This window comes from Aquila chrysaetos, chromosome 13, assembly GCF_900496995.4.
Source record: "Aquila chrysaetos chrysaetos chromosome 13, bAquChr1.4, whole genome shotgun sequence".
Lineage (NCBI taxonomy): Eukaryota > Metazoa > Chordata > Aves > Accipitriformes > Accipitridae > Aquila > Aquila chrysaetos.
The window spans coordinates 19,612,732-19,637,976 of record NC_044016.1 but is presented as its reverse complement, the minus strand read 5'-3'; the positions used below and the strand labels follow the sequence as shown (position 1 = coordinate 19,637,976).

At 39.5% G+C, this 25,245-nt stretch overlaps 1 protein-coding gene across 3 annotated transcripts in view; it reads left to right on the top strand.

Annotated features, from left to right (window-relative positions):
• DAAM2 (dishevelled associated activator of morphogenesis 2) overlaps positions 1–25,245 on the top strand; it is a 191,857-nt gene that overhangs the window by 102,994 nt on the left and 63,618 nt on the right. For all 3 annotated transcript variants that reach the window (XM_030035269.2, XM_030035272.1, XM_030035268.1), the window contains exons 4-6: positions 5,193–5,267; positions 11,689–11,783; positions 19,701–20,034. In XM_030035269.2, coding sequence (XP_029891129.1) covers positions 5,193–5,267; positions 11,689–11,783; positions 19,701–20,034 — 504 coding nt within the window. The remainder of the gene's footprint in view (positions 1–5,192; positions 5,268–11,688; positions 11,784–19,700; positions 20,035–25,245) is intronic.

Below are 25,245 nucleotides of genomic sequence, written 5' to 3'. Positions count from 1 at the left end.
GCTTGTACACTGTTTTTATCGATATAGAGAGGAGCTCAATGAATGGTATCAAGGTTCCCTGCCCAAGAAAGATTTTAAATCCACGTTTTGCAGCATCAGGTATGTGACTTGTTCCCATTCTGTTCTGAATGGTGCAAAGCAGTAAGGTCAGCTGTCTGCAGTTCTGAAGAGATGGCTTTGAGAAGAAAGTCATGTTGCCAATGAATAGATGTCATCCCAATAGTACCCATGCTTGTTGTATGACATCCATAACATATGGTATATTTCTTGATGCATCTGTTCAAGGAGGAAGTGTTATTTTAGTTTGCATGTTAGAAGGCTTCATGAGTCATCAGCCCTGGCAATTTATCACAGGGACATGTCTTCAGGTGGTGGCAAAGTCCATGTAATGGTTGGACATGCAGGGATGCCAAGCACCTGCTGGTCCCAGGGAGCTGGGATTTGTCTACATTGCATAAAAACAACCTGATATAAATGATGGGAGAAATAAGAGAGCACCGGATTCAGTGTCAGATCAGTGTCTGTTCCTAACTCTGCCAGTGATTTCTGGACAAGTTTTAATTGTCGTGTCACCATATACATCTCCCTGTCTCCATCTGCAGGAAAGAAGCCTTGTGAAGTTGCTAATTTTTGTGGATGTATTTATTAATGCTTTCACATGCTCAGATTTTCAGGACATGCTCTAGAGGACTGCTCAACATTGTTTGGGGTCTGTTTGGTGCAGAGTAAAATACCAATGTGTCATCACTGGAAACTGAAGCCCAGTGCGTGCCGCAGAAGAACTTCAATGCAGGCAGTAACTGTTCAGGCTTTCCCCATGCTGTTTCTTTCAAGACTGAAACCATCTTGAAAGAAGCACCTACCATATAAACAGTGTATTTCATTTTCATGATCCACTCAGCCATGAATATCTGGCATTTCCACATGATTCCTGTAACACTAGTGTTTGGTATTGTGTAGAAAGTTTCACAACAAAGGCAGTGGTCTATAATTCTTGATTATGTCTGTTATGGCATTCTTTGTATTCCAAACGCTTGTCCCACTGACATGGCATCCACTAAAGGTCTTCTGCTCTCTAGAGAACAGCTTGCCAAATGGATCAGGTCTCCCAGGATTTGCAGAAAGGCCTTCAGGGTCAGCTGAGCTGTGCACACAATAGTCTGTTTTATTTTGTTTCATTTTGAGTGGTTCAGATGGTCCAAATATTTGCAGAACTCAGTTAAGTCCTATTTGGGTTGAAGTCATAAGTTCCACTTTCCACCAAGGCATGGAGCTTGTCCAAATTAGTGTCAAAGCCTATATAGTACCTTGGCTATATTGCAGGCTTGTGTGTTATCAAGATCCTGTTTTCACAGCAGTTACATAGTTGTTACTCCAGTGAAGAATGATATGGCCCCTTATAAAGCCCACAAGCTGACGTCTGTTTTTTAATGTAATATTTACACTATTCAAGGAGCTAAAAGGAGGCTTTGCTTTAATAGATTCCTTCAGCTAATGTTTTCCCTTATACAGATGGGTTATTGTTTCCAGCTTTTGATTCCTATGTGGTTTTGTATATTAGGGCCTAGTTTTCTGGTTTGGCTTTTTGTTTTTCCTTCTCTGTGTCTCCTGGAGCAAGGGAAGGGTTTTGCCATTATCATCAACTTGCCTTGCAGTTTTCTCTGAGGTTTTATCTGAGGGTCAAAATGCTGAAGACATTAAAAACAAAACAAACAAAAAAACTCAGCACCCTGTTGTTGCCCACCCCCCCACCCCGCCCCAAATTGCTTTCTATTCTCGATTTATCTTCCACTCTCTGAAAGGAAACATGGTACAGCAATTTCTTACCATGGGCAGAACTCACATAATTTAGGCAATGAAATGGTTTTTTTCCAATGGCTCTGATGCTACATGTATGAATTTGTCTCTCTTTTGAAAATGTTGCCCAGGTGATTGCTATAAATAACACTGTGTCACCTAATGGTTTCATGGGGCTGGATAAAAATCTCATCATCGTGAGTATAATTAGCTTTCTGGGGCTTCATAATGGAAATAGAGTGCCAGGTTTTAAGTACCTAATAACATTTATTCTAGTGAAGTAAAACACACATTGCCAGCCATAAAATTCTGGTCTGAGCAGGGAGTGTGGAGGACCACTGAAATTATATGATCTTTTCTGCTTAATATACTTCTGGGCTGAAAAAATGTCAGAAAGTGGGAATTGCATAGTGCAGTATCTGCTAAAACTTTTTTAACTTCAGCAATGTACAGCTTCAGTCTGAGCTTTAGTTCAGGAAAAAAGCTAAAACTTGCTGTGTTCCACTGAAACCAGTTTTCTCCCAATTCTAATTAAAAACAAACCCAAAATGTAAGACTTACAGACTCAAGAGTTCACACTAATTTGTAGTGGAGGGAGAATGATCAAAAGCAGGATATACCAAGGAACTTATCCAATTTGCCAAGCTAACTGCATACACAGATATACTTTAGGGGATCAGAGTCTTCTTACCCTTGGTTCTGATTGTGAAATTTCTGATGGTTTGGGTTCAGGTAGGAAATTATTCAGAATTCTGATTTTTTTAGTGTATATATCCTGATGCTCTCCAGCCTGCATGTCTAAACTGGATATCTAGAAAGGTTAGTTGTGGCATTCCAGCATTTATACTCTTTTTTCTTTTCCCCTGAAGAATTTTAAGGAGAAAAGGCATTGTGGCTTATTTTGGGATATAAAGGATGGATTCAGGCAGTCCTTAATTTACATGTATTTGTTTCTTTACTTGGAGTTCAGAATGGAGGCAGGAGAAGTATAGGGAGCATGCATATTCCCTGTTCTGACAATGTTCTCATCACCTGTACTCTGCAAACAATTATAACTGTGACCCGGACTTTTATAATTCTATGCAGAGAAAAATTTCGGAAGGGTATATGAGCACACCTTGCACTTCAGATTGGTGGCTCAACCTTGTTCCCTGCAGAATGACCTTACTTCACTACCTCTGGATTAGCTCCCCATCTCTATTATTCTCTTTGGGAATGATAAGATTATTTTATAAAAATAATGCTGTATTTGTCTATTGTATGTTTTAATTTATTTTTCCATCAGCAAGGTCATATATTGACTTTTGCACAGGAGGTTAAGGTCTGCTGAGTGTGAAACCGTTGTCAGGGTTATGATTGCCACTAGATATTCTACACAGAAAAGGAGAAGCAAAAGGCAGTCTACCAATAACATGTGGTGTGGCAATTCTATCTGGCTATTGGTAGGGAGTTGCATATTTCTGCAATGTGCTATTTGACATGGATTTGCGTCCATCAGATTCCTGCTGATTGTGGCCAGGAAAGAGAATTAAGGAAAAGCAGCAGAACTTCTCACTTCTCACAGGTCACCTCATTCTTGCACCATTTATTATCGTGAGCTGGTGGGTGCATAGCAACTGTGGATGTAATTGGTATCTCTTGCTACTTTGCCATCCTCTCATACTTTTCATACAGCAGTAGTCTACTATACAACGCTGTGTTTAAATCTTCTGCTCTTAATCGTTCAGTTGGATGTAAGGGCTGAATAAAGAGTTGTGATCTGTCTAGGATGCGTCTGTACTGCAGTTCTTCGCTAGATGGGGACAAAGCTGTTTTGTCGGTATCATGAATGGAGATAGTCTTTTAGTTTATGTGTTGAAAGACCAGTGGAACGAAGAGAGGGGAAGGAAAGATCCAGGTCTCAGTCGTGATTTTGTTTTTAATTCTAAATATGAAGATTTTGATTTGTGCACAATTGTTGCCATGTGTTGGTATGTATCCTGGCAGGAACTTGTCAGGTAGCAAGGTGTTTTCTGAATGTGGCTTAGCAGGGAGCATGTAGAGCTAGTTCTCATCTCTAAACCAAATAGTTCTGGAATAGCTGAGGTACTCTGATAGACCTACACATTTAATATTGCTCTGTATATTTTCCAGAGTAACTTTTCTGGTATGAGTAAGCATTAATACACAGCCAACATTGATGAGATCCACACAGTCTTCATACATCTTTGGACATCCTTAGGATGAGTCAAGTGGTTCAATCTTTTTATCATAAGCTAGGAGTCTTAATATGAGTTATTTGCAGTTTATAATGGGAGATCAGGATCCTAAAACCAATCCTCATTTTGCTTGTGACTGTTACACCTATCTAGAAATAAATAGACTCATTAGAATGAAATCTTGTTTCCATTGAGCAGCCAAGGAACAAGAAAGAATTGGTTCCTGAGTAGGAGTAGGTCTCCTTTTAGAGGTTAAGCTTGGTTGAGCTTAGTCTAGGGAAGATGATTTCAGGCGGATTATTTGGGAGGTAGGGATAGAAGGATTAATACTGCTCCTACTGTAATTGAGGGGATGCCGTTCTGTTCCTTCAGATGTGCTGAGGTTGTGCTTAACTTTTTAGAATAGAATAGAATAGAATAGAATAGAAAGAACAGAATAGAATAGAATCTTTCAGTTGGAGGGGACCTGCAATGATCATCTAGTCCAACTGCTTGACCACTTCAGGGCTGACCAAAAGCTAAAGTGTGTTATTAAGGGCATTGTCCAAATGCCTCTTAAACACTGACAGGCTTGGGTCATTGACCAGCTCCCTAGGAAGCCTGTTCCAGTGTCTGACCACCCTCCGGTAAAGAAATGCTTCCTAATGTCCAGTCTAAACCTCTCTTTGGTTTATCACATCAAAATGAGGCAGTCTTTTGGCTTCCTTTCAGGTTCCTTGACTTGATTTTTTTTTTTTCTCCATAGCAGATGTTAAACCCCTTTGTTGGCGAATCCCACCATCTTTCTAGCAGTAGAGAGGCAAACTAGTTTCTAAGATCTGTCAATGTAAAGGTACAAAATGTAAACCTGTTATCTGTAAATGGGCTATCCTACTTGGAAACATAGTATGTTTAAGGGACTGAGGTTTGCTGTTTAGATGCCAAAGATAACTGTGTCTCCATCAAACTTTATTATTCTGTGTTTAATAACCTTAGCTGAAGGAGACTCTTTTTATCTCGCAAACTATGGTGACAGTGCTAACGTTACACTTCCAGAAATGTTTGTAATAAATGCCACACGTCTATGTGCATTATGCAAGAATATGGGGGGAGATACCACAATAAAGAGCAGCACAGTGAAGAATCCCAGGTGGTTCTACAGTGGCCTTTCATCCTGTAAAGGCTCCTTGTGTAACCTTGTTTAACTTTCTGTTTCAGGAACAAGAAGACCCTAATAAGCTTGCTACCAGTTGGCCAGATTACTACATTGACCGCATCAATTCCATGGCAGCAGTAAGTTACCTCTTCTGCAAAGCAGGGAAGATTTCCTACCATAGAGATGTGTTTCTTTAGGAAGAAGTTCCCAAAGGAGAAGAATGTTAGGCCAAATGCATGACTGATTTAAAATAGGACTTCTGAAAGAAGACAAGTATGTGTATTAAGAAAGAGCCCTGCTCTAGCAGAAGAATAGATTAGAAAGCACCATAAGCATTTCCAATTTTTATTTCTACAACACTGAGCACTGAAGGCAATCAAATTAGATTCTGGAATGAAAATTCAAGAGAATATTTGTTGAATCAGAAAAGCATCTATTTGAAAACTAGGTAAAGTTTTGTTTTGTGGTTTCAAACTGATTTCTAATTAATCTACAAAATAACACTGGGGTTATTAGTTTTGTAGAAGAATTAAAAGGTATTTGTTTATGTAAGATAATATCCACTTATAAATAGCAGATAAATAGAGGAACATAAGGCTGTAACACCTTAGACATCAGATACAAGCCAACAAGATATTTGAGGAAAACTTTTTTCAATTGTCCTTGTTCAATAGCTGTATAATATATCTCTTCCTCTGAAGCATCCAGTAGATCTGGTCACCAGCAGAAGCAGAACACCTGCATATAGTGTCCACTGATCTCCTTTGATATGGTAGATCTTATATATTGAAATTTGATCCTTTTACTGATTTTTATAGTCAAATTTTGCCTCCAGTTATTTGTGTGCAATGTCTACTCCGCTTTTTTTGGCAGTTGTGCAGAAGTGATGATAGAAATCTGTTCCTAGCATCTTAGGTAGCACACCTTGTTTGTTTACTTATGCTTTTATGTTTGATTTCTAAAGGCTTTTCTGCACCTTTTGTATTGTGGCTATGAGCTATAAAATAATTTTATAAAAATAATGCCTTAATGGATGCTAAAGGTGTCAATACTGATGCATTTCTCATGGTGAAACATATTTTGCTCAGTAAAAAAAACCAACCAAGATTTACAAGTTATTATAACTCACAGTAAGAGGATAAAAGAAAAGCTGCTTTCTACTGTGAGACATGAATGAACAAAATGGTCACCTTCCTTCATGCCACATTTTCTTGGGGCAGAGTAATGGAATAGAAGGAATATGGACTTCTTTTGAGAAAAGAGGCTGAGCTTTTGTGACTGGCATGGCACTGTGCTTTGATTTCCTGACTGAACAAATTTGCTCTACAAGGGTCATTAAGGAAAAAAATAAGAATGAAACCTTGGAATGTCACTGAGCCAAATACTTCTGGTAGGATTTGATCCAAGGCCTCTTGAATCTACTGAAAGTTTTTCCATTGATTTCAGTAACTTTTGGATTAGTCTTTAAATGATCTTGATGTTAACCTGGAGTGAATATTTACATGCCACTATTGTAAATCTGGAGCAGTTCCATGGAATGAGACTATATTTTGGCTTATGTTTCTGATTTTAAACATGTTTTAAGAGTACCAATAAACACCAGCCCTGGTAATGTTGTTTGCATGCCTCAACACTGAATGATTGATAACCTTTTATTTGGCTTCAAGCCTCATGTTTTACTCTTATGCTTGAAGTGTTGAGGAGATACACTGGGGTTAAAACCCCTGCTTCTGATTTACCACTTAGTTGCTTCACTTTTAGGCAGGTGAAACTTAGTTGACTTGATTTCACAGGAATTGTATCAGTGGAAAACTGGAGTAATACAGCTGAGAACCAGCTCTGACACACTTTAAAAGACATGTTCTATTCATTATTATTCAGACCTCTGAGATTCTTAGCTTCCAAATGGTTATTTTGGGTCCCTTATAATTTCAGTCCTAAATTTAGTGGTGGGGTTTTTTCTTTTTTTTTTTTTTTTTTTTAAACTGCATGCAAGCGGAGTTGGCTCAGAAGTGGTGAAAGAAAATCATGTTTCATGTTGCTTCCTGACACTGTATAGTCTATTTCAGTTTGCATGTCTTGGGCATTCTCAGATATTGCAATATTTTAATTAGAAATACTGCAAGAAGTATTAGAGTTGAAATGGTAGCAATAATCACAGAAGTGTTAAAGTGCCTTCAGTCCTGGTTTTTTTAATAAAATTTAATCTTTGCATCTCTTGTGAATTAACTGCATAAGAATCTTTTTACATGTGTCTTTCACATCTTTTTCTATATCCTTTTGTTTAATTATGAAGTTCTTTTTTTTATATTAGCTTGGCAAAAAAGCTCTTCCTACCTGCTGATAAAATGGAAATGGCACCTTTATCCTGCTGATATCATTAAGTATCTTTCTGTGGATTTCAGCAGGCCAAGGCCCCTGTGCTCAAGGATCATTTTCTCAGACGACCTGCTGTGGTGTTAGCCATTATATCTGCCCCTCATAGATTATGCTTGAGAGCAATGTGGTGATTCCTGACATGTTTGACATTCCCTACTTGTAACCTTAGACCACTATGTTAGGAAGCACTTTAGGTCACAGATTCCTGATCCTGTTCAAAAAGCCATGCATTTTAGGCACAGTTCTGTTCCCACAATTGTTCCTGTTGCTGTGACTTTTTAGATTTTAATAGTTTTTAAACCCAATTCTCACAAGAGCATGACAGTAAAACTGGATCTCTTTACTAGTCTGTAGTGTGCAATTCCTGTGGAGGGACTGTCCCATTGTTCAGGTAGCCTGACTGAAAGGAAGGGGCCAAGTAGGTCATCGGTAGACTGTCTTCTAGACTAGCCCTTAAGAGAAAGGGACAGCTGCTAATGATGTCTAATTTACAAAGAGGAGACTCCAAATTTGCCAGGTCCTCTGATGTCTACATGTTATAAATAATACTGGTGATTGTGGACAGGCTGCACAGCCACAACTGGAGACCATTTCCATTATCAAGGTCATTGTCATCTTCTGCTGATTCATCAACACACAAAACTTCTTTTCTTAAAAATGGAGCAGCTGCCCTATTAAAATCACATGTAAAGAAACCTCCCTGTGCTTCTCCTGTCCTCTTCACCCCATGATACTGTCTGCTTGGCAGCAAAAATAAACACAGCCCTTGCTTTTCTGGGGAGGAAAACTTCTGACAGCACTGTGTTGCTTTTATGAGCTTGGCTGTGTATGCATTTCCACAGAGAGACTTCCAGGTGAACAGTAGTTGCAGATCCAGCTTTTCTGGAGAGATGGCTCGGTCGAGAGTATGAGGCAGAGGTCAAGGTTAATAAATACAGTTGTAACAAGGCCCTTTTCCTTGACTCAGAAAGCATTTCTTCAGGGCAAAGCAGCTTCACAGGACATTAAAAATATGTATCTTTCAGCAGAATTTAGCAGGTGGATGATAACTCTCTCCTCCATCTGGATTAGGCAACATCTATGTTACTTTAAACTTATTTGCGTAAAAGTTCAGGTTTTTAAAATTGCATCTATTCATAGTTTATAATTCATAGTTTATTCTCTTAGTTCAGCCTTAATGTAGTTAGAGATGTGGTGCACCTTGAATTTCAACTGACTTGTTTTCTTTGAAGAAATGTTTTAAAGTACTATTGTCCAGGTATGTCATAGGAGGCATGCAAAACAATAATTTTTATCAAATTTTCATTTTAATTTTACTTGTATTTGTTTATGAACTGGAATTTATTTCAATAATGATAACACTTTGTTAGTTATGATTTTAGACAAGATCTAAAGAAAGATCTTGTACTATAATGAGAAATCAGAACATACAGGTTGCTTTTTCACTATTTATTCTATTTTCTTCTTTCTTTTTTTCATTTTGTTTGTGTAAGACTGTTAAGTAAAACTAGGTCCTTCATACACTGTATTGCTGATGCTAGTTCATGCCCTTTTTTTTCTTTTTTCTTTTTTTGTCTTTCTTTCTCACACATGCTGTCATTATGGTCCTGTATTTTCCTTCCCAGCAGTTTAGAGGAATGATTAGCTATTAGGATAAGGTGTGGGAATTAATCTGTGCTTTTAATAAAACTAAAATATTTCATTTCAAATGGAGCCAAATTTTCAAAAGTAATTTGTTGGACTACCTGAAGTTTTACACATAAAATTCCATGTGAATGATTGTTTTCAAAAATTCATGAATTTTTTTGAATTGGCAAATCAAGTAACTACATACTATACTTTCCTGGGCGATGCAGTTAATCTGGAAAACTTTAAATATACAAAATGTGCTTGTAAAAAAGAGCCTTATGTATACCACTGATAGTTAACTGATAGTAACTAGCTGCATCCTCAGCACAGCAGACATTAGTCCTCGAGTGCAGTTTGTAGTTCAGGAACGCAATTCATCAGCCAGCCACATTAATGAAATCCAGCCTCAAATAATGACAGTTCCCTCCCCTCTGTCTCCCAGGGACAATTATGTTTTCTATAACTCTTGCTGAGAAAGCTATTTCATAATGCAAATGCATGACCAGTCTGTCTTTAGAGCGGGCATGAGGATTTGAGTTCCTGGCCATGCACAGGAGTGAGAAATGAAGGGCTTTTGGCTGCCTGCAGCTTTAGAAAAGGGGTTTTCTATAATCACCCTCTGTTGTAAAGGCAGGATTATTTGTATTTGTTTCATTTGGAAATGGGCCTTTTTCACTCTGAACAAAATACTGTTAAGCACCTTCCTATCATCCATTTGCTTTCCCCCCACAATGGCTCGGAGAAATTAAGCCATTGGAGGAATGGGAGCCTTTCAAAGGAGCATTTATGGGCCAAAGGAAAGATGACCAGATGGGCTGTCACCCAAGAAAATACTAATCAAACCCCAAATCACACCCCAGCACACTCTGCCATGGAGATTCCATAATGCCTGTTCAGGATTTCTGTTTATTTTTTGAAGAGAGGGATCATATATGGCTTGGCTTAAGCATTTCAATTTATGTTTCTGGCTGTCGGGGGATGCTGGCAAAAGATAAAACATCATCAGCTCATTTTCCATCAGTAGCACTCTGTCATTACATTAGGGCAGGAAATAGCTTGCTCTGTTACTGAGTGAATTTGACTTTAGTGTGGATCAGAGAGAGAACCCCTGGAGTTAAACACATCTCCCTATGCCAGCTGTTCAGCATAAGACAGCAACGACATGTAGCCAAATGACCACCCTCAGGATCCGACACGTGTTGGCACCACTTGGTTTGCAAAAGCAAGCAACATGGGAGCACTTTCAAGGGAAGTGAGGTGTTGGGTGGGTGGGGGAGGGTTAAAGGAAGTTCCAGTGAGAGGAAGGTTTTCTTTGGTGCTTGCTGAACGGTAAAATAAAGACTTAAATATTTCCTATAATGGGCCATAATTGTAGCTAGTCAGATTCCACCACAGAGAGGTATAATATCAGATCCATGATAGATGGTACTAGTTTAATTGGGTTAGTCATTTGAGAAGAAGTTCAGAGCTGCTTTCCAGATACCACTGAGTGATATCCCTGAGAAATCCTGCCAACGAGTCATTCATCCTCTCTGTTTTACAATTAAAGTGACTAAGAAGACATAGCTATAGGCTAAGAATTTCCAGCACTGAGTCTTGACTTTTTAAAAAGTCACACACTGAAGTTGAGCCTGAATGATATATGCAATGGGTACTGAAGAGTCTTGCTTCACATCACAAGGTCACAGTGGTGCTGAGTGTAGATCTGGAACCCTGATTTCCTGATATACCACTTTTTTTAATGGCATTGCCTGACTTCGAGAACCTTATTTTTTGCATGTATTCCACTCATCTCTCACTGTAATTTACAGTGACCCACAGCATCTTCAGTTCCAGTTGACTGCAAGCTCTAGTTATCTCAAGCTGCATATTGGGGGAAAATCTAGTCTCCATGTGCTTCAGTTCACTTGTTAAAAAACAGGGACAGGGATTTTATGATGCTCCAGCTTTTTGCAGTAAATGTTCCTAATTAACAAGGGCAAAGTGTATGAGGAAAATCAATATCTTAAAACAGGTGATATACTTGGTGTGGGGAAGAAAAGTCAAACTTGTATGTACACAAGCTGTAACTCAGGGTACTTGCAGGCTGTTTAGTCACTTGAGGAAAAAGCTTTTATGCTTTGAAACTTGACACACAAGTCTGGGATTTTTTTCTTCTTTTTTTCCCCTCCAAATCCCTCCAGCCATGTCAGTCTAATAAGATATTACCTCTCCCTACAAACTTTGCCTCATATATCCATAGATCACCACAGCAGATCACTGTTCCAAATTAGGTACAGTTTTCTGAGGGCATACTGGCAAGTATGATTTTTGGGGGGTAATCTGAGAACCCTAGTTTAGCCAGTGTGGTAAAGTGGTATGCTGCTGCCAGTCCACATGAGCAGCCTCATCTGGATTCAGTTTTGTAGCTGAGGCACTGCTTTCCTGGTGAAAGGCTGGCAGACACCTCTGCATGGGTTGATAAGATAGTTATTTTTCACAGTTCCCTGTCTGTCTCTTGGCTTCCAGGCAGCCCGAGCTATCCTGATGGTCATCTTCTTTTCTGAACAGATGCAGACTCTGTATGCTTTCGATGAAGAAGAAACAGAAATGAAAAATAAAATAGTTGAAGACTTGAAGACAGCACTGAGGACTCAGCCCATGAGGTAATGTTGTTCATCTTTGATCACAATTCACTGGCTCCCTATGGTCAGATGTGACAGGGGAAGGAGTGGCAAGGACAGAAACCTCATTGTCTCACCTCACACAAGCTTCTCTGATATTTCAGACAATCCACAGAAAGCCATACAGTCCCTGGTCTGAACCTGCCTAGTTGGGAGGGCATGCTAATGCTGAAGGATGTAGCTTCAGGAAAATAAAAGACAAAGTCTGTGAAAAACCTGTGGTAGATATGTGTGAACACAGGTAATAACTATGAAGATCAGATTTTAGACTTCATAGCCCCCTGAACATCCCATGTAATTTGATTCATGTTGGGCAAACTCTCAGCCTCTACTCTGAACTTTGAATTCAAGCCTCCCCTTATCTTTAATAATGTGAACTGTTTGGTACAAAGCAGCTAATCCATCTGACATCACCTGGTTTGGCATTCTTCCTGTTCTATGTGTAACTGTGGCATAGAGAAATGTTAAGAGACTTTATTGTGTAACTGTGTCTTTGAAGGTAAGGTCATCTTTGTTTTTCTGGGAACAAAGCTCTGAACAACAGCAAACTAACTAGCATAGAAACCTTCTCCATTTAACACTTAGAAGACCATTCTGCAGAAGCAGTAACTATAGTTAGTATGATCTCAGGAAACACTCGGTCAAAAAGTTTCTGAGTGTCTTTGTATTGGACCCAAAATAGGCCAAATGCATTTGCATCCACACTATGCTGAAGTCACAGTTTCAAAGAGCTTCCGTAATGCCTAAGCAAACAGGTGGGGTTTTTTCTCGGGGGGAACCTAACCAAACATAAATAAATAAATAAATAAATACAACCCAAAAAATAATCCCAAAGGATTTGCATTGCAGTTATGTTGACTTGAAGTGAAGATATTTCTGGGACTTGCAGAGCTAAGTGCTGAATGTGCTTCTCTCCTTCATGATGTTTAAAAAGTTGACTGCATGCAGCTTCTCACCTCATGGCAAGTGTGAGGTAGAACATGTCAGCTTAAACATCAGTTTTTTACCTCCTGTTGTGACAGGCTGTAAGAGAGTACAAAGCCAGATTCTCATGCTCCTCTGAGGCATAAAGATTCATCAGGCTTTGGTAACTTTAGCATGTGGGTAGGTGAGTGCTTTTAACATGGAAATGAAAAAACAGTGGCCTATATCAACACTTAGCCCAAGGGGATAAGTGACTGTTTGATCCTGTCTATCACTGTCCTAAAGCAGAGAACACAGTAAAATGCAGCTGGACTTTATGTTAAAATGGCAGCTAAGACAACTGCCAAACTCCTAACTCTCACAAGGATTTTAAAGCAAAGTCCTGTGCTGTTGAGACTTGATGTAGCAACTCCATTACATTAACGTGGAGCTGGTTTGATGCTTACTCTGTGAAAGTGATAGCTTTCACTGAGCATAGCCACAGCAGCAAGGCCTCTCTGCTATGTTCAGCTGAAACACTTTGGTGGCCACCATTGGTTGTTCTGCCCTGTCATTTTGAATAGGACAGCCTGGCCAACTTGTTGAGAGCAAGGCAATAGAGAAGAAGAAATAGAAATGTCTTCTGCTCAAAGCCTTGCAAGGTTTTCCTTCTCAGACCTATATTGCTTCTCCTGCATCCCCTTGACAACAGCCTGTTGCTTCATCTGTTTATAATAACCCTAACAAGCTTCAGTACAAGCATCTATGAGCTGCCCTATAAAGTGTTCTCTTCCAAATTGCTGGCGATGGTTATGGTTTGTTTTGTTTTTTTTTTTTAATAGTTAAGCCAAGCCAAATTTTTAGTTAAGTTCTATGTCTCAACTAATTTCCAGCGACTCAATTTGTTAGCTGCCAAATGGGCTGCATGCCAGTGCCTGATCAACAAGCCAATTTCTTCTTGATGGAAAGGTTGCAGTAGAGAGGCCCTTGGCTCCATCAGATCCCTCTCATAAGCAGTACAATACCCAAGCCTTCAAAATACTAGTCTTTCTAGTTGAATTTGGATATCAAATCCTATTTTCCTTGCCACTTCTGTTCATCAGGCCTCTGAAGAAAATAGATACCTAAATTCACACAGCATGAACTGTCTGGAATCCATTTGTGATGGTAGGGTACACAGGGGCTCTGACAGCTTACCAATAGGCTCCTCTGCTTGAATTCTCTGATCTAGAGGAATCAAAAGAAGAAAAATGCATGTGTTTGGCTCTGTTTTATTTTACTGTAGAACTGTGTCTCTCCTAGTAGAAAATGCAGAGTAATGGTACTGATCTGTGCCTCTATTCCAACCCACCAGTTCAAACAGCAACAAAACCTGAAGCAGACCCACCCAAACTCAAGTTCCTCTCCTCTTTGGAGAAAGGTGATAGAAGCATCCCTGGGCAGCTAGTTGGCCCCCTTTGAGCAAGTGCATTTTGTTCTGGTATTTAGGAACTGCCCTGAAATAATAAAGCCAGGTTATGTCCCAGCACACAGGAACAACCCCAGCCTTAGAGAACAAAAACCCCACATCTGCATCATGTAAGGAAACACATTTTCTTTTAGGTTTGTAAGAACTTAGGACTATAAACAAGTGTGATGACAAACTGTTGAACAGAAGCAGTGAGAAAAGAGCTTTTCTTTTGGTATTTTAGTGCCCAAAAATGGAGGTTCAGAAGTGCAGCAAAAGCAAAAACTTACAAGGGACTGGAAAAAAAATCACTTTTTGGAACCCCAGAAAAATACCTTCTTTAGTCTGAATCATCACTAACTCCCTTTGCTGTCTGCTTTTCTCCTTTTGTTTAATTCAGATTTACCTCCTGTTATTTTTGTTTGATTTAGCCATATTGCATTCAAGTGCATACTGGAGATGATCATTTATGCATCCATCAAGGAAAATCCATTATGCTGAATTTTTCAGCAGTTCAGTAGTCGTCAGGATTATGCATGATTCAAAAACTGATGCTGCAGGGAAGTGTAGCTTTGGCTGTTAACAGGGTGGGAACATCCCACTCTCTGCACACCCACTGCATATGATCTTTCTGTCTTTCCTGAGCTGGATCAAGTATCACAGGGAGGCTGTCACCCCATACACTTGGAATCCATCAGTGGGTCATTACCTCTTAGGCCACCGCATCTGTATTTGGATGAAAGGTTTGTTATTAGAGCTAGTTAACTCATTCTGATCAACACTCTCTAAAACTTGAAAGGCTAAGAGGTGCCCTGCCTTTTAAAGTGTGTGAAACTGGTCAAGTGAGAGTCTGAGGTAAGGTTGGGCTTTAATTTGCTTGTTTAGCACCTATTAAAACACACCCTGCTTTATTTACTCTTGAGTTTTTTGAATGTGTTAGCCAGAATGCATTGGCAAATATGCTGAACTTTACACCTTCCAGTCTAGAAGAAGACCTTACTTTGCAGCATACAGGATGTATAGGATGGCAGTTAGTTACACATGTGTATATTGTAAGTAAGAAGGGACTTTAGGTTTGCTTTTGCGCATGCACACCCCCCCCCCCCCCTCTCCCCTGCTTGCTTACAGACATACAGATGCACAAACACCAAACAGTGTGAGGATTATGGCTCTCAGCCTGTCAGCTAGAGTCCCACTTATTTTTTTCTCCTGTACAGACATTTACACACATACCTCCCCACACCAAGAAAATCCTCATACTGAGAGTGTCTGTTGGCCCAGAAACTGCTATTGCCATTTCTTTATCTCCCTCTTGCATGATTTCTGTTTTTTCTGGAGAATAGGGAGCTAAGTGTTTTGGAAAAGGAAGGTGAAAATCATCATTTGATCCCTGCTTCTAATGTCAGCTGAAATGGGAAGGTACTTGGGTTTGCTTCCTATTAAGTAATGCAGCTTACTGTTTGCTCTCTGGACTAGGAAGAGCGCAGGAAAATCCCAACACTGTTTTAAATTATGTCATTAATCAAGATCTGCGACACACAGCATTTTCCTGCGCATGCCTCCTTTTTGGAATGACCTCATCCAAACAGTCCTAGAAAAATTGCTCTGTCAGTGAATTTAGTAAGGGATTGTACTTAATTGGGACAATGTGACTTTTGTGCATTTACCATTTTTTTTCACATGGTCATTGGAGCAGGCTAAAATACATGAAGGTTGTAGTGCCTTGTATGTCTTGTTGTAAGACCAGGTGTTCCATCCGAAAGTATGTTTAAGAGACCCTTTGTTCAGCTGCTCCTTCAGGATGTTTTCTTTTGTCAGTAGAGCTCGTATCTTCAGAAAGGTATCTATCTTAAGTCTTCCCTCAGCCATGGAACTGAAAAGAACAGGAAAACATCTGGGTTTTTTGTTTGGTTTGTTTTTTTTTTCTCTCCCCTAAAAGATGGAGGGAATAGCTAAGGTATAGGGTGGATATGGATAGCTAAGGTATGGAGGTGAGAAGAAGGAGAATTTAAACTAGTCCTTCCATAGTAGAGGCAAAGAGCAACTCTGCTCTTTAGACGCAGGGTTAGAGAAATGCTCAGAAGTCATTGGCACCCCATTGTTTGGTAACATGTTGAGCCTGTGCTTATTTTGGTTCCAAATACATCCTTAGCAGCAACTCTTAGGCGTGAATGCACTTATTTCAGTCGTCTTTGGCATGTGTGCTGGTTTTGGCTAAGATAGAGTTAATTTTCTTCATAGTAGCTAGTATGGGGCTATGTTTTGGATTTGTGCTGGAAACAGTGTTGATAACACAAGGATGTTTTTGTTACTGCTGAGCAGTGCTTACACAGAATCAAGGCCTTTTCTGCTTCTCAACCCACCCCACCAGCAAGTAGGCTGGGGGTGCACAAGGAGTTGGGAGGGGACACAACTGGGACAGCTGACCCCAACTGACCAAAGGGATATTCCAGACCATATGACATAATGCTCAGCATAGAATGCTGGAGGAAGGAGAAGGAGGCGGGGGGGACATTCGGAGCGATGGCGTTTGTCTTCCCAAGTAACCATTACATGTGATGGAGCCCTGCTTTGCTGGAGATGGCTGAACACCTGCCTGCCAATGGGAAGTGCTGAATGAATTCCTTGTTTTGCTTTGCTTGCATGTGTGGCTTTTGCTTTACTTATTAAATTGTCTTTATCTCAACCCATGAGTTTTCTGACTTTTACTCTTCCAATTCTTTCCCCCATCCCACCGGGGGATGGTGCTTAATTGCTGGCTGGGGTTAAACCACAACAGCATGCTAGCAGCTAAGTGTATTACAGAAACAGAACTAAGTATTAATCTTCCTATAATCAGTTTAAATAACAAAATGCTTTGATTGACTTACCAAATTCCTGGTGCACAATGTTGATCCCACTCTCTGGCCTGGAAGCAGAGGGGCTTTTGCTCCTATGATTTGTTAGGGTAGACAAGATGATGCATCCAAAGAATGTGCAATCAGACCTGCGTGAAACTTGACAGATTGTGTTAGCAGGTTTCAACTAAACCTTGTTTTCATTTTTGGTACACCTGTTCCTGTGTGTGCTTGCCCTTACTCAGATACTCACTTTGAAATTCAGTTTTGAACAAAACCCAAACCTCAGACCGAAACTTAGTTGAAAGCACCAGGCTTTGCCATATTTCTGGTCAACCTGCTGGCCCAAATAAGCTGCAAGTTGGCAAATCTATCATCATAGTGAGCGTAACTTTCAGGTAGGCCCTGAAAATTCCTGTGTGGTGTGGCATGTAACCACCAGAAGACCATACATATGTCAAGTCCATACTATCCAGGAGATATATAAGTAGGACTCAGGTTTGTTTGGCTGGTGCAGAGACATGAACAGAGACCAGTGAAATTCAGTCTTTCACTATGGTGCTTCCATTACTGATGCATATTAGGAACAGTATCTCACTTAAGGACAGACAAGAGAAAGACAGCACATTAGGAACTATCCAACAGGGAGGAGGAGGGGCTGGGTAAAAGCACAATGACACAGACTTCTGGTATTTTTAATTTGTTACACAGGTGGCAATTGTTAACAACCTTTTAATTCGAGATATCTTTCTACATTATGCTGTTTAGAGCATGGTTGTGGACATATTATTGTTGCTGTCCTGGTTTTGGCTGGGATAGAGTTAATTTTCTTCCTAGTAGCTGGTACACTGTGTTTTGGATTTAGTGTGAGAATAATGTTGATAACACACTGATGTTTAGGTGTTGATAAGTAGCTCTTATCTGAAGTTAAGGATTTTTCAGTTTCCCATGTTCTGCCAGCAAGCAGGTGTACAAGAAGCTGGGAGGGATCATAGCCAGGACAGCCGACCTGAACTAGCCAAAGGGGTATTCCGTACCATAGAACATCATGCTCAGTATATAAACTGGGGGGAGTTGGCTGTGAGGGGCAGATCGCTGCTTGGGCATTGGTCAGCAGGTGGTGAGCAATTGCATTGTGCATAACTTGTCTTTTCTTGGGTCTAATATCTCTCTTTTTGTTATATTCCTTTTCATTACAATTATTACTACTGTTATTATATTTTTAATTGTTGTTGATGTTATTATTATATTTTCTTTTATTTTAGTTGCCAAACAGTTCTTATATCAACACACGAGTTTTAATTTTTTTTTCAATTTTCCTCATCTCACTGGGAGTGGGGAGGAGTGAGTGAGCAGCTGTGTGGTGCTTAGTTGCTGGCTGGGGTTAAACCATGACATTGGTGTACATTTTGGTAGACTGAAAATTCCAATGTAATTCACATGGTTTTGCATTCAGACATTCTAAAAAAGTGCACCTACCTGAACGACCTGTTAGAGGAAGCAGGAGGTAAACAAAGCAATCTAGAGAAATTATTTGCAGCCCTTTTCATATCTTTGAATCCCCATTTTTAAGCCTGGGAACTCTAACTGAAACATTGCTAGAATGATTGGTTTAAACTGACTTTTATAATTCCATCCTTTTCTATTGATTTGTCTAGGAGGCTCTCTGCATGGTCTAATTTGACCCATCTGGATTTTTTAACCGTGGTTTGCAGCAAAACCTTACACTTTTCCAAGGACTTTCTCCTATATTGTTTTCATCCTCAGTTTCCATAATCTTAACCTGAAGAAAGGCAAATTTTATGGTAGAATACAGTAGAAACAGAACTCTCGTGATGTCAATAGTCAAAATAAACCTGTCCTACTATAGGTTCAGTCTTTGATGTGTCAATTGGTAACAGATTAATTCTGTATTTCCTCTATTTATGATGTTTTTACTGTACATTTTGCTACTGCAGGTTGACAGTGGACCTGTTCCATCCTTTAATATACATCCTCAAACTAAAAACAAACAATCAAACCAATAAAAATCAGCCAAGGCCATTATAGGAGCTTTGCCTTTTACTGAAGAACATGTCCCTTTTAAATATAGCATGTTCCTATATGTATGTCAGCACAGCTGACACGCACAGTGGTAATGAGTTCGCCTCTGTCACTGTACCCAACTCCTGGATGTGGAAGCCTATAAGTAGTATTGGTTAAAAGTTTGACCTAGGTCTAAAAATGGTTTTCAAGATTATCTGAACTCATAGTTAAAAGTGTGGTGATGTGTCTGTATGAAAATGTATCTCGTATTTATTAGCAAGTATGTAAGATGTAGCAACTTGAAAGAATCCATTCAGCCTTGAAAATGCAGCAAATATAGGGGTGGACCATAGCAGGTGTTTGGTGGTAACTGCAACAAAGACCACAGTGATGGAACAGTAGGGTCTTAAGGTGATAGAATATAACTACCCTGAACCTATGTGACACACAATTATTAGCTAGTCTGTTTTCTGTCTTTTTTGTTTGTTTTGTTTTGTTTTGCTTTGCTTTGCTTTGCTTTGTTTTCCTTAAATACCTGGGAATTATTCTGTGAACTTTAAGCTAAAAACTAGCTAGCTTTTACAGATGCAGGGTTGCATAATATGTTATCTTTTGAATAAATTGCCTTTGGTCTACTTTCCTTATTTTTCCTGGCTTTTTTTTTTTTTTTTTTTTTTTTTTTCCCAGGTTTGTGACAAGGTTTATTGAGCTGGATGGCCTAAGCTGTTTGCTGAACTTCCTGAAGAGCATGGACTATGAGACTTCAGAGAGCCGTATACATACATCCGTTATAGGGTGTATCAAGGCACTGATGAACAACTCCCAAGGACGGGCTCATGTCCTGGCTCATCCAGAGAGTATCAACATCATCTCCCAGAGCTTACGGACTGAGAACATTAAGACCAAGATTGCTGTGCTGGAGATCCTAGGGGCTGTCTGCTTGGTACCAGATGGTCACAAGAAAGTCTTGCAAGCCATGCTTCACTACCAAGTCTATGCTGCAGAAAGGACAAGATTCCAGGTACAAGGAGGATACTTTGCCAGAAATAGCCAGTATGATGAATCTCTGCAGGGAGTGGTTTTTACAGTGCACATATTGCAAACTTGCTAGGTAGTAAAAAGGCAATATTTCTCATTTTGTTTTAGGAAGGGCACTTCCTCAAATAGAATATCAGCATATATATAATTTTTCAGGACCAGATTGCTTGTCATTAATGCTAACTTAAAATCCCCTATATTTTACCTGAAAATAGGGGGTTGCTATGTTAAATGAAAGCTGCTAATGTGTTCATAACCTAACCTGATGGCATTTGTGGGGTGGTAATGATTTTTTCTGCCCTAGAAGCTGAAGCCACAGAATTCCAGGAGCCTCTGTCTTGATTTTAAAACCCTTAATTTAGTAATAAAAGAGTTGTGGATTAAATAATGGAGACAATAGGACATGGTTTAGTGGGCATGGTTGATGGTTAGACTCGATGATCTTGAAGGTCTTTTCCAACCTAAATGATTCTATGATTCTATGATAAATAATGTACAGTGGAGGTGTTTCAATTGCCACTTAGCAATCAATTTGTGAATCTTCACCACTTAGCAATTGTTGGCTCAGATAACTCCCATTCAGAACACAGATGGGAATCTCAATCTTGGAGACCTTGAGATAGATCAGTAGATCATTGACAGGATCTTATTGTGAATACTGCTGGCTGCTATTATAGTGTTCCTCTTCCTAGTGAACTGAGCAACTTTGCAAAAAGATATAACAGAATCTGTTGCTCTGTATGAAGCTGTAGCTCCTAAACTTGGGGGTAGCCTCACCCATTTACTATTCTTTCTTAGATGAAATGATTAGGGTGGAGTTGGGCCAACAGGCACAGGATCCTGGTTTCTGTCAGCCATTATCTCCTACCTCCTCCTCAGCTAATGCATCAGTGGATTTTGGGCTACAATGAGCCTACGATTGTAAAAGTGAATGGAGAAACAGTCAGTGCTCATGAACAGTAGCTGCCAATGTTTGTTGTTAGAACTGAATGCACTATGTGATTCACTGACTATGTCTCAGACCTGAGACTGGGATGCAAGAGATCTTGGCTTGGTATTAACCTATGTGTGGCATTGCCAGGTCCACCCCTCTGTGTGCACTGCCCCATTTGCATTGTTTGTCTATTCAAACTTGGTGTATGTCTTCAATATGCAGGTATGACACGTATGATGTATGACTCCAGAACGTGGGGGCCTTTTGATCTCAGTTGAAAGCTCTTGAGGCTATTTCAATAGAGAAAATAGTAATTACAGTAAAAGTTGGAAGGTGAAGAGGTTACAGCTGCATTCATAAGAATGCGTGACTGTTCTTTAGTACAGGAGTAGGATAGGAGTGACTGATGCAGAAGCAGAAATGTAAGCCATGTACAGAGTTATGATGTGCAGGTTAATGTGGCCTGCCTATGGAAGAGAGAAGGAAAAACTTTTAAATCAGCTTGTTCTCTAGTAATTAGCTGAAATAAAAGATCCTTCCTGAATTAATTTGACATTCTTGCATAGCTGGGAGGCAGGTGCAGATAACCTTAGATGCTCAGCAAAAGGCGGTGATAACTCAGCCCTGACAACACTCGTGGTCCTTTGTTAACTTATCCTTACTTGACCAAGTGACTCTGCTTAATAAGCCCATATGGGAGTTAGTTGCTAAGTTTACTCAATGTCTCCTGTTGGACCCTCTCTCTCTCTCTCTTTTTTTATATTGGTTTAAAATTTACTGAATAACTGAGATAAGTCATTGCTGGGCAAAGTGTGGTAGCACAGGTCTTGTACAGCTGAGCTTTTGAGAATCTGTTGTAATGATTTGCAGATGCTTACCAACTCTCACATTCATGAAAGAGTACTTTGCATAAATGGTTGTTTTTGTCAAAATGCTTTTCCATTGGGCAAAAAAATGAAAGATAAATGGATACTCTCTTTTTTCTTTGTTAAACAAAATAAAAAGCCCCACCCCAAACCCAAAATGATTTAGCAGAAGGGATGCGTTCTTGTTTGCAATTTCTAACACTTGTGTCTAAATGCTGGAACGAGATTTTCCATTACACTCAGCAACAGTTTGAGTTTAATTTTGAGGAGGTAAGGGTTTATCCAAAGTTGTCCCTTATCCATCTTCAGTCATTTTCTTCTAACAGGGAGACTGGGGATTTTTTAAGTGCTGATGAAACAAATGTGTTCATGGTCTTCCTTACGTTCTAGTGGAAGATTCTCTGATACTCTAGGACTTGTCAGTTGAGACTATTACTTATCTTTGCCTTCCCACACCTGTGTCTCAGAATGGTCTTGCAGCTCATTGTCTGAGAGAGAGAACCATCCACTGTAATTTGACTATGGGAGACCATTTTAAGAAAAGGATGAGCTGACAATGCTTATCCTATACCTTTACTGTAAACGTCAAAGATGTGGTGTACAATGAAAGCCAGTGAAAGCCTTTTTTTCTTTATCCTCGTCCTGAGTGTAATCTTCGTAACCCAGACTTAGCAAGTATCTGAAGAGATCCTTTAGGTTTCAAACTGAAATCTTTTGGGGACATGTTTCCTGTAGCTTGAGCAACTAGCAGCATTGCTCAGTGCATTGAAATGTCCAAACAGTTTAGAGTTTGCAGCTTTAGGTTGACTTTGACTGGTCACACCTAATCACTGTTATGTTGAAAATGATCCCCCACAACTGGGGATCTGGCAGAACCAAGAAACGAGAATTCTTTCTGTGAAAAGTAATAAAAAATGAACTAAAGTGTAGGAAAAGGAGAAACATACCTTGAATGTGCAGAGTAGGAATTTATTCCTTTGGCTTTACGGTTCATTATTGCAGACTGATTCTAATGGGGAGAAAAAAGGAAAGCTGGGAACTGCAAAGGCACTGCTCATTCTTTCTCTATATCTAGTTCTGTAAGACAATGGCCAAATTAGACACACAATACCTAAAAGGAGAATAATTTCAGATTCTCAGTTTTGGAAATCAAACTCAGTTCTTGTGAAGCAAGAAGTGTAGGGCTTTCTGGAAACTGTACTGAGCTCACTTTTATCGAAATGTCCAATAAATAACTTTACAGGTAACGCTGACCTCTGATCAGTGCAATTGTTGCTTTTCCTTAAGTTGCCTTCCTGATGACAGTGATTGATAATATTCTTCATCCCTTTCAGCCACCTCACTGTCAATTTATCCCTCCTCATCTATGAAAGCTGGCACTTTGTATACTATGTGTTTGGATTTATTTTCCCCTCTGCAGACTGCAGTAAATCTAAGTGTCCCACTCTCCCCACATCATCTGTGGTGACCAGCACTATGCACCTTGAGGAATCAGGAGGTAAATGTAAGAAACACTGTTCCAGATCTACTTTTCCCCAACATAAATTGTTTTCTTTTTTTTTTTGCCTTCTCGCAGAAGAATATCATGGTGATGAATAAAAATTTGGAGTGCATGGTTCTGCTTCCACTCTTCTTTGTCAGAAGGAGGAAAAGAGGTTCAGAATTGTTTACTGGCAACCATCTAAAACTTGAGCTTGTGCATAACTTGCTGCTAACAACTTTAGATTGGAGCACTGATTATTTCCAATTTGCACATGCTCAAGTGTGGTGGAGTGATGTAGAGATCATGTATTTAACATGGTAACCTAAAACATGACATGTTTCATTGAATGTCAGAAGTTATTGCTGGTCAGTGTTCTAAGCACAACTCTTGCTACCTGGCACAGCTAGCCAAAAGTAGTCAGAGGACCCAGCAACTGGTAAATTAGTAGGGAGGGAAAGCTGCAACTTAAGATATGGTTCTTACTCAACTTGCTATAACTAGTCTTGCTATAACTCCTGCTATTTGAATTGGAAACTTACAGTTTGATAACAACGTATCTGAAGTAAAAATCCAAATTACAGTGAGATTCCTGAGTGATATAAACACCTACAATCCCAATTAATTTAACTAAATTGCACCAGGTCATACCAACTGAAGACTAGTAATCAAACTGTGCTGAAATGTCTTGGAAAGGATGTCTTTGCTTTTTGATGTGTTCTTTTTTTCTTTAATTGAAGTTAATGGAAAATATAGATAGAACTTTTATGAATATGAAGGACTATCTCCTTAACAAAATTTCATATTTTACTCTGAGTGGAAACTCTGATGTAAAATATTGCTTCTTTCTAAACTGCCAGCATTTTGTCTACTGACTGCAATTATCAATCTAATGCACAACTTCAGAGAGGAGTCACTTTAAAGCTATGGGAGATTCTCCAGAACTTACTCTTCTTTGTTGAAACTTCAGTCTTCACTCGAATGCCCTTTAGCACTACAGCTGCACCCTATCTCTGCTGTTCAGTGTGTTCAGGATCATCTTTGTCTTGGTACTTGCAACAAAATTCTATACTTTATGTTTGTGTCTGAGTTTACATTGTGGCTATTCCTATTTTCTCACATTTGCCACAGCTTTTTACCTGAGCTGATCCCTTTGCCTGCTTTGATCTTTGACCCTTCTTTCATGCTGCCCTTCAGCCTAGAATAACTCTCCCTTTAATGTCCAACAGGCAGTCTGCAGCTCCTCTTTTAAGATATTCCTTGAAAACTGTCTTCTTCAGAATAGTATTCCATCTTTATTCAAATACCACCATAATATAAAGGCATGCCTTCAATCTCCTTCCTGAGGCAATCTGGAAAAGCTCTGTCTTTTCCTCATCCGGTTTTTGTTTGAAATATGCTGCTTTGCCTACAAATTCTACTCTGCCCCTTAAAGAAGAGAAATGAAAGAAAACATTGGAAATCCAGACAATAAACCATCAAAGCAGAAATGTGGAATTAGAAAGATGAGCCCTTGGTGTCCTTGCTGGGATTCTTTTCCATCTGATGTGTTCAAAACCGGTAGCAGTGTAATTCTGTCACTGGCTCACTGTGTGACCATGAAAACATTGCTTTATCTTGAATTTCTTAGGTGCTTTTCTTGTGAAGATGGAGGTTTCTAAAATGCTATGAAAACTGAAAAAGAAGAGTCTCTGACTTCAGTGTCATTCGTGTCTGCATTATTCTATTTATGACCGGTTTCCTTTGTGAAAGGGGCACAATCTTACTCTTCCCTAAGCTGTTGCCCTCCTGATTATTGTTACGCTTGCTGCTTCCCCTTATTTCACCTGTGGAGTGAATGCATTGCCTTATGATATTTTAACACGTTGCACTTTTTAACATGCCAGATTTTGAGTCAAACTAATGTTGCGAAGT